General features: G+C 36.4%; 1 protein-coding gene across 17 annotated transcripts in view; it reads left to right on the plus strand.

Annotated features, from left to right (window-relative positions):
- The window catches only part of BICC1 (BicC family RNA binding protein 1), a 315,686-nt gene that overhangs the window by 251,943 nt on the left and 45,537 nt on the right, over positions 1-18,206 (plus strand). For 11 of the 17 annotated variants that reach the window (XM_016918345.4, XM_063781798.1, XM_016918347.4 and 8 more), the window contains one exon: positions 17,332-17,411. In XM_016918345.4, the coding sequence (XP_016773834.2) occupies positions 17,332-17,411 (80 nt within the window). Of the gene's footprint in view, positions 1-17,331; positions 17,521-18,206 lie in introns of all 17 variants that reach the window. The other 6 variants (XM_063781807.1, XM_016918348.3, XM_063781808.1 and 3 more) reach the window with 1 other exon arrangement.

Below are 18,206 nucleotides of genomic sequence, written 5' to 3' on the forward strand. Positions count from 1 at the left end.
CCATCCCCAAAGAAGTAGAGGTCTACAAATTGCCCGACAAGGAATTTAAAAACAATTGCTTTTTAAGGACACTTAGCAGGCTACAATAAAACTTAGTATAAATCTAAATAAAATAAAATCAGTGTAAATCTAAATAAAACTCAGTGTAATCAGGAAAACAATATATGAACAAAACTAAAAGCTCAATAAATAGATATACATCATAAAATAGAACCAAACAACTTCTGAAGCTGAAGACTGCAATGAATGAAATGAAAAATGCATCAGAGAGAGTCAACAGCAGATTCGATCAAGCAGAAGAAAGGATCTGTGAACTCAAATACAAAGCATTTGAAATTATCTAGTCAGAGAAGAAAAAAGAAACCTTATGGGATTTATGCGATACCATCAGGAGAAATAATATATGCAATATGAGAGTCTTCAAAGGAGAAAAGAAAGAAAAGGGTAGAAATCTTACTTAAATAAATAATGGCTGAAAACTTCCCATATCATGGGAAAGATATGGACATCCAGGTTATGAGGCTCAAAGGTCCTCAGGCGGGTTCAACCAAAATAAAACTTCACCAAGACACATAATCTTATTGTCAGTAATCAATGACAGAGAATTTTGAAAACAGCAAGAGAAAAGAGACTCGTCACACATAAAAGAAGACTGTCAGTTAGACTATCAATAAACTATCAGTTGACTTCTCAGCAGAAATCCCACGGGTCACGAAGGAGTGGGATGATATACTCAATGTGCTGAAAGGAAAAAACTGTCTTTCAATGGTACTTTACTCAGCAAAGCTGTCCTTTGTAAAGGAAGGAGAGATAAAGATTATCCCAGACAAAAGCTAAGAGAGTTCATCACCACTAAGACTGCCTTACAAGAAATGCTAAACAAAATTGTTCAAGCTGAAATGAAAAGACACCAATTAGTAGCATGAAAATATAGTATTTTTACTCCCTGGTAAAAATAAATATGTAGGCAAATTCAGAATACTCCAATATCCTAATGATGGTGTTTAAATTCATTTTAACTCTAGTATAAATGTTAAAAGACAAAAGTATTAAAAATAACTATAGCTACACCAATGTTAATGGAGACACAATATAAAAAAAGTAAATCATAACATCAAAAAAAAAATGGGGAGTAAAAGTGTAGAGTTACCAGCTTCAAATAGATTCATAACTATAAGATGTTTTGTGTAACTCCATTGTAACATCAAAACAGAAATCTATAGTAGTTACACAAAAGATAAAGAATCAAACCATACCACTATTGAAAATCATGAAATTACAAAGGAAGATACCAAGAGAGGTATAAAGAAACAAAACAACTACAAAACAATCAGAAAACAACAAAATGGCAATAGTAAGTCCACAATGGAATGTTATTCAGCCTTAGAAAAAAGGACATACTGCCATTTGTGACAACATGGATGAACCTGGAGGACGTTATGTTAAGCGAAATAAACCAGACACAAACAGACAAATACTGCATAATATAACTTATATGTGAAATCTAAGAAAGTTGAACTCATAGAAACAGAGAGTAGAATTGTACTAACAGGGATTGAGTGTGAGGACAATGGGGAGATGTTGGTCAAAGGATACAAACTTTCATTTATAAGATGAATAAATTTTGGAGACCTAGTGTACAGTGTGGTGACTGTAGTTCATAATATACCCTTGAAATTTGCTAACAGGGTAGATTTTAAATGTTCTCAACACACACACACACACACACGCACGCACAGAGGTCAGTGTGTGAGGTGATAGATATGTTAACTTGATTGTGGTAATGGTTTTATAATGTGTGTGTGTGTGTATATATATATATATCTATATATCTATATATATCAAATCACAGTATATATCTTTAATAGATATACTTTTTATTTGTCAATCACTCCTAAGCTTGAAAACTCACCATTTTCAAAGCATTCACTCCTTTCATGTCCACATTTCATCAGGGAATGATTTTGTCCCATTATTAATATAAGTACCATTTCCCATATATTGTTTGATTTAAAGATTTCTGTTTCTCCCATGTTTTCATTGTGCAGTCTGAACTACTATTGGCACAACTATATTTACATAAACAGTTCTAAACCTAGGGATCAATTATTGTTATTTTTGTTTAGAAAATATTTTTATGAATATCGATGGCTTTTTCTTTTGAGATTCTACTGTATTCATATAGTGTACTTTACTACCTGTACCTTATTTATATTTTACCAGCTAGGGAGCTGAGGGGAACTCAAAATATCCAAGACTTTGGGCCTAAATTTCTAAAAATGGTCATTAAAATAGGAAGTATTAAAGGAGTGTGGGTTGTGGACTTTTGTACTGATTAGCATGAACATTTGAAAAGCGTAAAAGTAGTGCTACAAAATATTTCAGGTTTACATATCTTTATTATATGTTCAGTCAAAGCTATCAAAATCGGTTCTTACAGTTTTAATTATAATTGAAAAATAAAAATTTTATAAATTTCGGAGTAATCTTTTATAATCTTTAGCAGATATAAGTTCATTTAATTTATTTAGAAGTGTTGCATAAAACTCCTTTGCTATATTTTCTAATATGTAGGTATCATTGAGAGGCTCTGCTGTGAAAAAATATATATTGTAGAAATGTTAGGAATTTGTGGTAAATTAGTCTTCATTGATTTTTCAGGTTTTAGAATTTCTATTGCAGTCATAGTATTCTAGTCTGACATTTTTTCTTTTTTTGAGAAACAATGAGATGATGGCAAAGTGAATATGTCCCATTTTTTATTGCTTTTCATCAAATGTTACTTTCTCATAAACTGCAGAGTGAACCTTTCTCCACCAAGCAATTATGCTGATATGTTGTACATTCTTAATACTCCTTAAAAGTGAGGGAAAATAAACATATCAAATGTCAAATAGTATAAAAAAATTTCTCTACTAATCTGAGAATAAGAATTATATGTTTGGATTCCCTTGATCATATATCTCTTTATGAGGATGGTACCAACAACCCAATAGGAATTTACCATAAAAAAACCCACAAACACTGATATAATACAACTAATATAAGACATTTTATTATAATTTATACTAAAACCATAATAAAAAGATTGTTTATACTTAATGGGACAATCCAGGGAGGGGAGGAATACAAGGCTGAACACCAGTTGATATGAGAAGGCTCTGAGATTTTGGTTGTTAAAAGTCACTCTGCACCAGCATGTGATGTGTCTGCAGTGCTGTTATAAATGCCATCTTAGGCAGATTTGACAGAGGGATTCGGAGATTATGTAGACCTGTTGGGCTCTGCTAATCAGAAAACATCTCTAAAAAGATATAAGAAGAAATAAGAGCTGAAATGGTAACTATTGTCGTAATCCTTCATTTAGTTACTAATAACTAACATTTATGGAGTATTTACTGTGCCAAAGACGCTGCTAAGCCCATTATGTTATCTTACTTACTATAATTTAATCCTTACAACAATCTATTTCTATGGACACCTACTTTATTCCATAGCCCATGCTAGAGATTGAGGATTCAAAAAATTAAAGTTGCCTGACTTAGAGTGAGTTCACAGAAGGACCCACTGAGAGAAGTAGGGTGATTGCCCAAAGAAAAAGTGATTGAGAATGTAACAGTTGGTGGCTGTGCCAGAGTCTGAAGGGCTGTCATGGATATGCTAAGGGGATGACATTTTTAATATAGAGGAAGGGGGAATAAAGGCACAAAAATTATGAGGAAACAGATATCAGTCACTCTAGTGAAATCCAGATAGTTATCTAATGCTTGTGTTCTAAAACTTGGTACATAGTCTGTTTTGTGAGGGGTATAAAAACTGGGAACAGTGTCTCCCATTAGATCACAGGGCCTACAGACTGATGAAAGCAGGTATATGGATAATGGGGTAGCATGTAATAGGCCTTTTAAGGGAACAAGCAGTGTCACGGGAAACCAGCGGAGGTAGAGATTTACTTTGCACTGGAGGGACCTGACAAAACATGACATTTGTGTTAACCTTAATGTGGTGAGGATTGGACTGATGGAGCCAAAATAATAGTACAGTATCCAGTGGTTTCAGGAACAGAAGCATCAAGATAGGAAATTATAGGACATTTTGGTGCAATGGTGAGTATTTTGGTTTGGTTGTAGTGTGAATTTTATGAAGGGAAATAATGGAAGAGAAAGCTAAACAGCTGGGCACAGTCCTGATCATGAGGTCTTTGAAAACCACAGCAGACAGTTTGCAATCTTAATTCTGTGTAATTGGGAAATCATTGAAGGCTTTTGGGGAGAAAGATGGTTTTAAGGAAATGATTTTTTAACAGCTCACCTTTGCTTTTTGATAAAATAGTTTTCTCTCTGTCACTAAAAATGTGTCAGTTTAGATGATAGTTTAGGAGGAATGTTACATAGAAGAAAGCATGCCAGGAGTGGGAAGTTTTTACATCTGTGCTCATTTACTGGCTTGGATCATGGTGTCATCTTCACTGTGACTCCAGTTTCTAGCAGTGTCTGGCCCACGGTAGGCATTCGGTGAGCCTTGGGGAAGGATGTAAAAGACAGACAGAACTTCAAGTTCCATTCCAGGTCTGAAGTTCTTTGATATAATTCCAGAAGTTAACATAGCTTCTAAAACAAGATTTCATACAAAGATCTAATTCTGTAGCCAAAGCATAACAGTTGTAGGATTTAAACTCCAATAAAATACACAAGATTTTTTTTTTTTTAAAAAGAGCAAGAGTTAAACAACAATTAGATTCAGTTGTGGCTTCTCTCACGTGCCTCTATTGTTACTGTTTTCTCCTGTGTCTCTTATAATAGTAACTGAAAGGAAGTAATGATTATCTCAAATTTGGTGTCGTCCTATTGATTAGCATTCACGTTTTAAATATAATTGCTGACATTATATTAAAAAATATAATTGTTGAAAATTTCTGAACCAAAGATAAATACCAGCTTGTAGTAATGCCAAACCAAAATTGAATCCTTTGAAGGTTTCAAAATCTGTTCCCTGAATGTCTGCAAAACTCCACACTACTTACAGCAGGACTTAGCTTTCTTAGCCTTTCTGAAAATCAGTAGATACACTCAGAAAAGTTTACCAATGCACGTGTACATAGTCTTTGGATGCAGTTATAGGCCGGTTTGTTTACAGGCCCCATGAAGATAATCAATAGACATCCCCACCCCTCAGTTGGAAGCAAATTCAGTGGTTACAGAAATCTCACTTCAATATATTTGAGGTTGTTGCAAAAAAGATGTGTACTGCATATATCTTTAAAACAATGTTTTTTGAGATGGAACATACAAATAAATGCCTTTAGAGGTAAAAGTTGTATGGAAGCCAAGAAAATATTAAAGAAATTCAAAAATGCTGCTGATCCACACATATTTCTCAAAGGTCCTATAAACATTACAACACATTTATCAAAGAACATTTGAAGGTGCCAAGATACTTCCAGTAATAAGCGTGATTATATGATTAAAATGCATTTGCATAGCCTTTGGGGAAATGGAGGAGGGAGACAAGGAGAGAGAAAATAAAGAGGAAACTGCATTAGTGATTCTCTGCCGTTGTTGTGAAGTTGACTTGTAGAAAAACACCAATTTTTCTAAAAAAGTGTATGCTAAGACCTAAGGAATATTATTTTTAACCTATCTAAAGTATGGAGTTGACCCCCTAAAAGTTAGTGCTTCTGTGGAGAAAGGAGACCAACACAAATCTTCACCACCCCAACCCCTGCCCACACACTTTCTTGTTAAAAGAAGAAAGGAATTGGTGGAATGGGGGTTGTGTCAGTCTCACTCTGGCAGAAAACAGAGTTAACTCCAAATGGTTTAAGAAACTCTAACAACGGGGCTGTTTACAGTAGACAGGGTTAAGTGAGCAAGCAATGGATATTAATAGATGATGAGGCACAAAAACTGGCAACAGCTGGAAGCCATTATCATCACCCAAGGGCTGATGGGGCAAGGAGAGGACAAGGTATTGTGGGAGCCCAGTGAAAAAGGAAACTGCCAAGAGACTACTCAGTGGAATTGTAGTCATGGAGCCATGCAGCCACTGCCAGGGGTGCTGGTCCAGCTTGCTGGGCACGAAGCAGGGCAGAGCCAAAGACAGAATAGCCCCAGGGCAGGGGCAAATGGCGTATAACCAGGTACCGTTCTCAACTCTTTGACTTCTCTGCTGAGAAGACAAAACATCTTTTAAGTTGTCATCCTGGTGAAACTATTTGTTACGAGGGTACTGTTCTGTGAGGTTTTTATTGCTTAACGTTAACAGGCGGCTTAATCACACCCTGAGAATAATACCCAAATATTGCTTTTCTAAATGTCCTTGTTTGGGAGACATTGGAAAATTCTTTAAAGAAAGAGCAGTGTACCCCCACTACCCGGATTGTCCTTTTTTTCCATTTATTCCAGAAACCATTACTGCAGGAAAAGAGAGATGTTGCCATAAAGGTTTGAAAGAATTCCTTGTGTAGTTAGTGGTGGCCATAAACATATGGCCTTCACTAACTATTTGCCCTCTGTTCCAACCTTGTCTTTCCATGACAGTTAACCCCATCATTATGTGTTCCTGCTCCAGTTTCACTGGGGAATTCTGTATTCAGAGCCAAAGTATGTCAGTAAAATATTAAAAGTAACAGCACAACAAATAAAAAGAGATAAAGTTGAGAAACTGCATGGCAAAAAGCCTGTCACAGAGTTGTAGAGAAGAAAGAAGGAACTTTTTTTTAGCTAATTGAGAAAGCATTGTTGTCATTATTGCTAACATTTAAAGGTCTCAATTTTTAAGGGAATTCTTGAAACATTGTACTGGGGAAAACAGGAAGTTCTGACTTGAATACATTTTTTAAAGTAAAGGATGTAATTTGAGTGAATTGATCTCAGACTTTACAGATGATCTTTTAAGATATGAGTATTTTTTGTGCATTATAAAAGTATAGTTGTTCATAATGGAAAATACAGAAGCGCTTAGAGCATAAAATAAAATAGAAATTACCTGACTCTGTTGCTTAGAAGTAATCACTATTAATTTGGTTTTCTTCTCAATATATGTGTATTCTTAAAATTATGATATTGTGATCCTTCATTGATATTTCCAAATTACTTTCCAGATTTTCTCCACTGGTTTTTATTTCCACCAAAAGTATGGGAATTTAACTGTATCCTTCTTGGGCTTGAAATTTTAAAGACCTTTGCCGATTTTATTTTAAAAAGTGATTAGTAAGGTTGAACTTTATTCATAGTTATATATTTATTTATCATTTTGTATTGAATTATTTATCCATGTCTTTTGCCCATTTCCTTAAGGGACAATTAGTATTTTTAAAAATTATTTTTAGGAGCTCTTTGTATGGGAAGAAATTTCAGAAGATCATCTTTCTTGTTAGAAAGGATAGGACTAATTGGTCACCCTTATCAGGTGATTATTTGATGCAATTTTTGATGCCTTCTTGCTTTTAGAAAAACCAGTTTTAAAGGACTAAGCTCAAAATGTTTGTTATTTAAGATATTTAAGGGCTGGGTGCGGTGGCTCATGCCTGTAATCCGAGCACTTTGGGAAGCCAAGATGGGAGGATCACTTAAGGCCAGGAGTTCGAGACCAGCCTGGCCAACATGGAGAAACCGCATCTCTACTAAAAAATACAAATATTAGCTGGGCATGGCGGCATGCACCTGTAGACCCAGCAACATGGGAGGCTGAGGCAGGAGATTCACTTGAATCTGGGAGGTGGAAGTTGCAGTGAGCTGAGATCGTGCCACTGCACTCCAGCCTGGGTGACAGAGCGAGACTCTGTCTCAAAAAAAAAAAAAAACAACAAAAACCAAACAAACCAAATAAAAAAAACATTTAAGCAGGAACTTTGCCTTTAAATAAGTGCTTGATGAATTCTGACTTAGAAATTGTTAGCTCTTAGGTAACTTTTAAGATATTATTCTTAAGAAAAATAAAGGATTGTGTTGAAGTTATTTGACAATTAAAACTTTATTCCCATCTCCTCGCCGAAAGATATAAATCTCTTAGGACTGAGAGATTAGGATCCTTCATTTCTACTTTATGAGAAAAACAAATAATACACAGTTGGGGTGAGGAATAATGCACAGTTGGGGAGAGGAATAGGCATATTGTGCCAGTATATGTGGCTTCATGAAAAAACTATTAACAGCTGTTGTTAAGCTAGTCTGTAGAAAGTGGGAGTGAGAAGAAGGCAGATAGGCATTTTCCAAGTGATAATTTTCTTTAAGGACCACTTACCTAATATCAGGCCTTTTTAATTTTTGTGAATACTACCAACTTTGAGATCACGAACAAGCTTGAAACACAGTCTTTAGCACACAGAGTCAATTGAACCTATAATTAGCTGCTCTTTAGTGTAATATATAAAAGTTATATGTAACAAGTGTAACATACAAAACAAAGATGAGAAATGTAAAGAATTTTAATGCCAGTCTCAAGTTGCTAAGTTATTTTTAGAATCGAATTCCTGAAAGTTTTGCTGTTTCCTGCATGTACCTGTAATTGTTCCTTGAATCTCTTCAAGAGACAGATTTTCCGGTTTCTAAATTCTTATCTGAGTAGGTCAGACTTAAAGAGATCATGTATATGGTATGATGTGGTCACCTTTTTATTTACGGGACTTAGTCTAATGTGTGTGAACTCTTAAATGCATAGTGTCTTACTCTGTAACAGCAACCAGCAGTTGTGTGTTAAGATTTTTCACGAAGAGTCCCAGCTGTTGTAAAAAGGAACAATCTGCCCTGGCCACAGATTACAGTGCTTTGGGTTTAGACTGCAGGCAATACCTCTGGGACCTGTCATGCACACTGTGAACATCAGTATTCCTGGGAGAGAGAAGGCAGATTAGTCACTTCTGGCTCTTAGAAGTTCTTGCATAACTTGCTGTTATCTCAGTACAATTTCCTGGGGATGCTTTATCCTGGCATGTGCCCCCTCCTTTATCAAAAGGACTATTGAGTATTGGACTGGGATGCCATTGCCATTGCAGAGGGCTGGTGTTGTTTCCTCCTCTTCATCCTGGATCCTCGCATTATTGTTTTTGCCATGTGGGGTGTCTTGGCTTCGTCTCCACCATCGCAAGAGTTGCCCATCTCCCTCTCATACTTATGTCAACGACCTCCCTTGCAGTAACCTAGCACTACCCATGCTTTCTGTAGAACTGTTATATACAAACCATTCTAATGATTCCAGATTTCCTCCTGGCACTTCATTTTCTTTCCTCCCCTTCCCAGAATCCTCTTCCTTATCTCTGGAATATAGAGCTCAGATGCCAAGAGGCTGCGGGAAACTAATTGAGTTAGGCTTTGTGTTTCTTTCTTTTTCCACCCTCCGTGTTCCAAAGCTGGATTTCTCTTATGCTTTGAATTTTTCCCTGCCCTCCTCCTATCTGAACAGCAACTTTCAGATTATGTCTGGGGTTTAGTTTACACTATATAAGAGAAAGTGGTTTATAAGATAAGGTAGTTTATCCTTTTCCAATTCTCACACTCCTTAAATACATCTGTTGTTGATTATTTCATCTGGTATGCCTTGATTTTTGCTTTCTACTTTGTTTGCATTTCATTGTTCTTCTCTGAGATTATTTCTAGACTTTTTTGCTGAGCCCCCATAACTCTGTTTCTGATTAAGTAAACAGCTTTGATAAGTCACAGTGGAATCTTAACACAAACTGGCATATGCACAATTTACCTCTTCTCTCCATTAAGCTGCATTTCCTCCTGAAGGTGAAAAGTCAGTGGAGAATAGTTCTAATAGCCCAGCATCCTTGTATTTTAAACTCTTCCATTGCTGATTATATTGGAAATACTGGTATTCCATCACCAAAAGCTCTTACTTATCTTCCAGCTAGTTTTGAATTTTCTCAAGTTGGTAGCTCTTTTTTATCCAATTGGTAAACCATTCACAGGCTCCACCTTGGTATGTGAATGGACCTCCCACCCTTTCCTTGCATTCAGCAAGAACCTGCCTGAAGTATTCATTACTGTAGCAATGAGGGCACCTGCTCCCCAATCATTGCCAAAGAGAGCTGAAAATGCCTAAGGAATTTGCCATACTTGCTTTCTTACAATTCGCTCACGTCACTCCTGCCATTATCATGTCAAAAATACTCTTTCTCTGTTAAATATTAAGTTTCATTTGGAAAAAAAAAAGAATCTTGATAGGAAGTTGCCATGGGACCTCACTGTGTATAGGTTGATATGGATACTAATGGTAACATTAATCTCATGAAAATTAGGTTTTTGAATTTAAAATACATTTGTTTTTGCACTGCTTGCTGTCTGTTCCTCTTCTCTTTTAGTTGACTAGTAAGGAGATTATTTTTTCAGTTTTAAAATAAGATATTGGCTGGGTGTGGTAGCTCATGCCTGTAATCTTAGCACTTTGGGAGGCCGAGTCAATGGATTTCTTGAGTCCAGGAGTTTGAAACCAGCCTGGACAATGTGGTGAGGCACCCCATCTCTACAAAAAATTAGCCAGGCATGGTGGCCCGTGCCTGTAGTCCCAGCTAGTCAGGAGGCTGAGGTGGGAGGATCGCTTGAGCCTGGGAGGCGGCAGTTGCAGTGAGCCGAGATCACACCACTGCACACCAGCCTGGGTGACAGAACAAGCCTCTGTCTCAAAAAAGTAACATAAAGATGATTTTATGCTTTATCCTAAAGCAATGTTCAGGTAAGCCTTGAACAAGTGGGGTCAGGGATGTTGACCCACCACACAAAAATACACGCATAATTTTTGACTCCCCAAAAACTTTATTAATAGCCTGCTATTGACCAGATGCCTACCAGTAACATAAAAGGTTGATTAGCATATATTTTGTGTGTTATATGTATTATATACAGTAGTCTTAACAATAAAGTAAGCTAGAGAAAAGAAATTTTATTAAGAAAATTATAAGGGGGAGAAAATAGATTTACTATTAAGTGGAAGTGGGTCATCAAAAGTCTTCATCCACATCGTCTTCACATTGAGTAGCCTGAGGAAGAAGAAGGAGGGGGAGTTCATCTTGCTGCCTTAGGGGCAGCAGATAAATTCTGACTATAAGTGGACCTACACAGTTCAAATCCATGTTGTTCAAGGGTCAACTGTATTTAGTATAGGGAAGGCCTTCCCTATACTATGACATGTTATGGCTGCCCACTAATGTTTTGCTTTAACTATGTGTGGCTCGGGCTCTTTTACTCCCCTCTTGAAATATACTTTGCTCTTTTATTAGAATTCTTACTGTCAAAGAACATTCCTTGAAATAATCTGGAATCCATCTCACTGGCCACAAAATAAATGTAAAGTGCACAGGCTTCTAGTCGTCCTGTTTGCTCTTTCAAAATCATTTCTAGTCAGGCTTAATAAGTCAGTTCAGGTGTTCTCCATCTCTTGGTAAAGTATGTATTTTCACCGTAAAAAAAATGTGATATTGGTATGTTATTTGGCCCATGTACAGTTTTTGTTTAAAAAAGAAAGTCAATTTCTTAAGAAGCCAGGGGGAAACATGTTTCACCATAAAATATGGGCAGTGGCCAGTTGACTATGAGTAGAATTCACTTTTGCTGATTACTAAAGTGACTTGCCAACCTAATAGTCATCAAAATAGAAGCCATATTAGATGGCTCAGATAGGGTTTGAAGTAGACTCTCGTCTTTGTATGGGGTTGTCAGTGCATTTGTTTTGTGCCTAAAAGCACATTATTCAGGAAATACCACTGGGGTGAACACTGCCTTTCATCCACTTTGATACAAAAATCACAGATTCTTAAAATGTGCAAAATAAGAGGAAAGCCAGTTGTAGATGTGTCACCAGATTTAGGCTAGTTTAAGCTTCTTGGAAACATTTTAGATTTTAAGTGAGCTACCTACCATGAGTTATCAAAAATTGTAAAATAAAGTTGCTTATTAGTTTAAGAACCTTATAGTACTATTTTATACCAAAGAAATTTGCATTTATACAGAAATACAGCAGTGATCTAACTGAATTTCCTCATTTATTTTTTGAGGAAACTATACTTGAGTGATTCAGTGACTTTTCCAAGGTGACAGAGTTTGTTTATGGCTAAATTGCAATTAACTGTAGACACCACATATTTTTACCACATCATAAAGGAAATCTGTAGTCGATTGCCACGTCAAAGGCATTAAAAAGTAATACATTCTGTGTGATACATTCTGGCTTTTCCTAGCTTTTCCCTATATGATTCCAAGTGAACTAATGCCCTTGAGAAGCCTGGGGCTTTTTCTGACACTTTTTTTTCTTTCTGAGATTTTTTTCACAAAATTGTAAGCCTAGGGCTACATTCTTTCTTACATAAAAATTTTGGCTATTATTACTTTGGAACTACTTGCCGACTCTTGACATATTCCCAATGGTTGCAAAGAATCTCAGAAGAAGTTGGAGCTGCGCCTCAGTGTTTGTCAACACCGGCCACTCTTGACAGATCCAGGCCCCAGGTAATGCCCGTCTTGATTATATTGTTTCAGAAGTAAAGCGCTTTTGGAAGAAATTAACTTGAAACAAACGTGAAAGAGCTCCATGCCAGGGGAAAGTAAATTCTGTCCACTCATCTGTTTGACAGTTTTGTTTATGTACATAAAATGTACCACAGCCATCCAGATTTGAAGCCATTTATAATATATGGAACTTTTCCCTGTAAACAGAAGTACAACTCTGATACGATAACTTTTGTTTTGTTTTTATTGTGAGTGGGAGGTGGGGAGGTAGTCAAACAAGGAATTTTTCTGTTGTTTTCTGTCTCTAAATGTACATGCCGAGGGTGGAAGACATACTGTGAATTTGGGGGGTTGAATCCTTTTCTCAGCAGCACTTAATCATGGAGACAGGAAAGTGGCTACAGATTGTTGATGAAAGATTGGCCTAAATTCATCATGTGTCTATAGCACATTACTCTCTGTAGCATAATAAATGCAAATGGCTGACATGAATATTTTCTGCAGATTTAGCTATGGAATAGGAATGAAGTGGGAAGGAGGTTTAGGGGCCTGAAGAAAGAAGGAAGAGGCAGTAAAATATTCACTGATGTTTCCAGGGGTGGGAAGGTTTCCAAGGATGGAAAACCACGGAGTAGAAACCAGAGTACCAAGAGATAATCTTTTAAAAGCATAACTAAACTTCACATTAAGTCATAAAAACATTCAGTATTCTTACAATAGAGTAAGGTAGAGAAAATAAAATTTTAATTTTAAATATGAAATACTTTATTTTTATTGAAAATATGGTTTTTAGCGGGTGTCCTTATGACAATTGTTGCCTTATTAAGTCCTTACAGATATCCATATGAAAGTCACAAGAACCTTTATGTTCAAAGGTTTAACATTTTTAAAAAGGGGCATTTTTTTCTCTTTGGCATTATTCACATATAAAATACCCATTTCATATGCATTTCCATTACAGCTTCCTATTACTTAGAGAAGGTTGGATTACCATCTGGTCACTTTCTCTTCATTAGGATGACACCAGAGAGATGTGAGCAGATGGGTAGGACAGGAATCTAAAAACCAAAAATTGAGATGAATATCTGACAGTTTTTTTGTATTTTTAAAGAGGTGCTAAGATCAGAATATTTGAACTCAGAACTTTTTTGGAAAGTACCACACACACAGTCACCTAGGATATGAGCTTTAGACTCTTTCTATAGACTTCCATCTCCTCTCTCTGTATTTAGCCATTTCCTAAATTATAGGTGCCATATGTTCATTCAGCAACAGCTTATTGAGTATCTACCACTTGTTTGGCACTGTGGTAGTTACAAAACCAAGTTAAACATGACCCCTGTGTTCAGGGAACTTGAGGATTGGTTTTAAAGTAGTAAATTTTTTTTTAAGAGTAAATGTCTCAAAACCTTTATGCCTAAATTGAGTTCTTCAAAGCAATTAATTTTGGGAGGGAGAAGCTCTACGCTTATTTCCTATTTTTCTGTTATGCCATCTTCCAACCCTCTTTATAGCTTTTTCCTCAATTTATGTTTATTAATGTGGTTAATACTTTGACTTTTCTCTGTCAAGTATTTGCAGAGTGGGTCTAAAGGAAATCTTAATCCCTTGTGGTATTACACAGACATGTTTGAATTGTAAACTGTTAACAGTCATTGAAAAACAGAGACCTGTATTTCAGGAATTGAAATGAATAAATTAAGATCAACCTGGAAAAAAGGACACATCTTGTATGCATCTTTTAAGCAAGAGCCAAAAAGGGAATGAAAAACACAATGCTGCTAGCCACTTTAGCAATCTAAACCAGAATTTTGTCATGTTTGTTTTTCTCTGTCCTTATTAAGCTTGACTATTTGAAGAACCACTTTCCAAAAAAGCACTGATTCAGACCCTGGAGGTAAACGTGTTACATGTTGGTGACTGTCTCTGCATGCATGCTCATGTGTCTTTGTGCCCACTGATAATTTATATTTTTGGTCACTAGATGGTGCCCTTTCACTTTGAATGAAAGTGTATATTCTATTGAGGCGTTTGCTTTTTATTTTGCTTGTTGTTCTGTTGATGCAAAGATGGTGGAAAATCATCTTATTTCTTGATTTAAGAAAATCACATTCTCTCTTAAATCGGATACGAGGCTCCCTGTCCCTCTATGTATGCATAGGAATTTTAATGTGATTATCCAACCTGTAAAGTCACACATTTGTAGATTATCATACCACTCAAAACTTACTGTTAATTTGTTTTGTGGGAAAAATACAAATTTATCCTATAGAAGCATTTTGTATAATATATATAGGACCAATACATAAATGACTACAATTGAAATATCTATGTGGTTCAATCTGCTGTTTCTGTACTTGAGTTAACCATCACTTGGAAAGCCAATGAAATGCCAGTTACTGAGTCCTGAAGGCCCAGAAACCTGTATTTTAACAGGCATATTTTGAGACACATTGGCTTCTAATCACCCACAGTAGTAGCGAACATTTTCAGTAGAGGTTAACTTCATTGTCAACCAACAGTAACTAAAACCAAAGTTAAGGATAGTTGAGAGTGAAATTTTGAAGGTAGACAGCTCTTTAAAACCTGATTGAAGGTAGACAGCAACTTGAAAACCTGATTGAAGAGGGAATTAAGGAGGCTAGTCCCCACCCTGAGGCTTTGGCTCTGGTATCTCCCTCTACCTGGAAGGTTCCAGCTCAGCCAAGTATCCTACCTCCTTTAAGCCTATTGCCTAGCCTAGCTATTATGGATGAAATAAGAATTATCGAATAAAATGATCTGTCTGTTTACATAAGTGTGGTAAAAGTTGGCTAGAGTATAACAGAGAAAGGGCAGTCCTGGTTCTTGTTAGGATGCATTAGAGAGCAAGCAATGGGAATGAGATGCTGTTGGGCTCTCTCCCAACTTGGGTTGGTCAGACGCCGCTTGTGCCTTGCTGTTAGGCCCCTCATTTCATAATAACTGATGCTTAACATTTTGGAAAGTTTTAACCACTCTTAAGACCTTTGACCTTCACAGTGTCCCTGTGACAGGTTAAGTGTCAGGGGAGGGATTACAAAATAGGATAAGGAAGGGTGCTTGAGACCAAGAGCAGTCACCAGGAGAGGGTGGGGGCTGGAGGTGGTGACAGAGACTCAAATTAGGCACAGCTGCTGGACATCTCCCCAGGAGGCCAGAGGCATTCCTGAACTCTGAAGCTTGGTGCACTGTTATTAACTGTGATTTCACCATCCTGGTCCTAGCAGTGGGTAGCTTTAAGAAAAATGGTTTCCTCCCTTCTTTCCTTCCTCCCTCTTTTTTGGTGAGGGGAGTGGCAATTGCCCAGTTGCAACGTAAGAATATGATATGCTCTCTGTGGCGTTTTCACCTAGGCTGTGGGATGGGGGTGGGAGATCACAGTGTCAGGGGAGTATGTGTGGTTTAGATAAAATCCCCACCCAGTGATTCTCATTCCTTATCCTAGAGAATAGATGCTTTAGGAGTTAAAGGATTCAGGCGGAACTGGTGGTAAATTGTGAAAGGTGTGAAAGGTGCTCAGTAAACATTTACTGACTCTTTACTGCCTGGATGCAAAGTACAGGATATAAAAGACTTAGCCAAGAAGTCAGTACATTGTAGGCACTCAGTAAGGTTGAGACATGATCAATGGTTGTGATAATCATAATGAATTATCTCTATGTTATTCAGTTTTATCATAAAGCTGATGGGTATAGAACTTTTGACTTATCCTAGAATGATCTTGGTCTGTGTCAAAGGCTGACCTGTAAAATAAGAGAATACCTGGATTGCTGGGCAACTTGAAAACCTGATTGAAGAGAGAATTAAGGAGGCTAGTCCCCACCCTGAGGCTTTGGCTCTGATATCTCCCTCTACCTGGAAGGTTCCAGTGTCTTACCTCCTTTAAGGCTTTACTCATATCTCCTTTTCTCTATGAAGTCTGATACTCCTCAAGACTCTCTCATAGCTGGTACTTCCTCATCTTTTTGTCTTACTCTTCTTTTTCTTTTTTCATAACATGTATGTTCTGATTAATTATTAATTAGATAATTTATTTGATTAAATTATATTTTGTCTCTGCAGAAGAGCCAAGTTCTTTGTGGACAGGACTCTTGCTTCTTCACTTATCTCTTCTCTCTAGTCCCTGGAACAGTGCCTGGTACATAGTAGAAGAAGTACAGAAAAGATTTGGTGAATGAATGAATGCTTTCCTGTAGAAAGTTTAATGGCAGTAATAAACAATATTAGTCACTCAATACTAATTCTGGATAAATATTGAATTAAATATTCCTGAATGAAAGTTAAGTTTTTTTTTCTATTAGCCTTCACTGTGGTGATGTCTTTTAAATGAAGTTATTGCATAAAGTGTGGATCCAGAGTTGGAAGACATTGGATTATAATGTCCAAGCTTCTGAGTGGTTTTCTGGGAGAAGTTACGAAACCACTCTGTGCTTTAGTTTCCTCTGTAAACAACGTCATGAATCTGTGCTGTGGATTAAGTGAATTGATGCACTTCAACCCTTAGAACAGGGCGGAGACTTGTAGCAGGAGCTCAATTAATACATCCAATTTATAAAAAAAAATTATATGATATTTTTATTTTGCAATTTCGTGATATACTTATTTTGTAAAAAGAAATGTAAATTTAAATGGTTTAGCCAATTTTAAGGAAGAAAGTCACAGATAAATGAAAACGTGGGCATTTTCCATATTCCTGTTGTTGTTACAATAACACACCTAGAATTTTATTATAATAATAATCTCCAAATGTTGAGTTTATTATGGAACCTCTTATGTTCTAGAGTCAATTTTAAAACAGAGTTTTTAAAACAATTTTAAACAGAGTTTGGGAGTTTCACACAAGCCTTTTATTTCTTTCTTATAGATCCCCATATTAAGGTTTCTGGAAAGAAAGAAGATGTTAAAGAAGCCAAGGAAATGATCATGTCTGTCTTAGACACAAAAGTAAGTGAATGTTAAGGACACTCAGATGTCAGAACCTTGTCTCTGCAAGGGCTACTTCATGCCGTTATGAAAGAACCATTTGGAGAAGAAAAACCAGGAGAAAGTAATGGTGGGTTTTAAAATAAGCACATGTGATTCTACAGTGGATGTAAAGTTCTGTTTAATATTTGAATAGGTTCTTTCATGCTGAGTAATTGAACTATACATACACACACACACAACTATATATACCAACATCTACATGCCTATATGTATCATGTATGTATGTGTATATATGTATACATGTACATATATACCATCTTCAGAAATAGAAATTGGCCCTGATTAATATAGAGTAAGTAATAAGGATTGTAGGAATTAGATTATTTGCTTTTATGATGTCAGTAGAATACCAGAATGATCTTCTATATAGCTCTGTGTTGGGTGTGTGTAATGGCATGAAATTTGATGCTTGCTTTTGTGTGATCACGTGATGTCTCTCTCTCTCTCTCTGTGTAAGTATATGTATAGAGAGATAACAGGGAAATTTCAATATGTAAAAATTTATACTCATTTGTGAGAATTTATTTTCTTTAACAAACACATCTAAATCACTTATTGTATACCAGGCACTTCGCTAAGTACTCTACATTTTACACTTATTAATTTGTTTGATCCTCGTAACTGACTCAGCAGAAAGGTATTAAGTAATTTGTTCAGGACCCTAGAGCCGGTTAAGTGGAGAGGTGGGATTCAAATCCAGGCTGTCTCATTCTTAACCACTTTGTCTTACCACCTGGCATTTCATTAGAATGA

Source organism: Pan troglodytes, chromosome 8 (assembly GCF_028858775.2).
Source record: "Pan troglodytes isolate AG18354 chromosome 8, NHGRI_mPanTro3-v2.0_pri, whole genome shotgun sequence".
NCBI classification, from domain to species: domain Eukaryota; kingdom Metazoa; phylum Chordata; class Mammalia; order Primates; family Hominidae; genus Pan; species Pan troglodytes.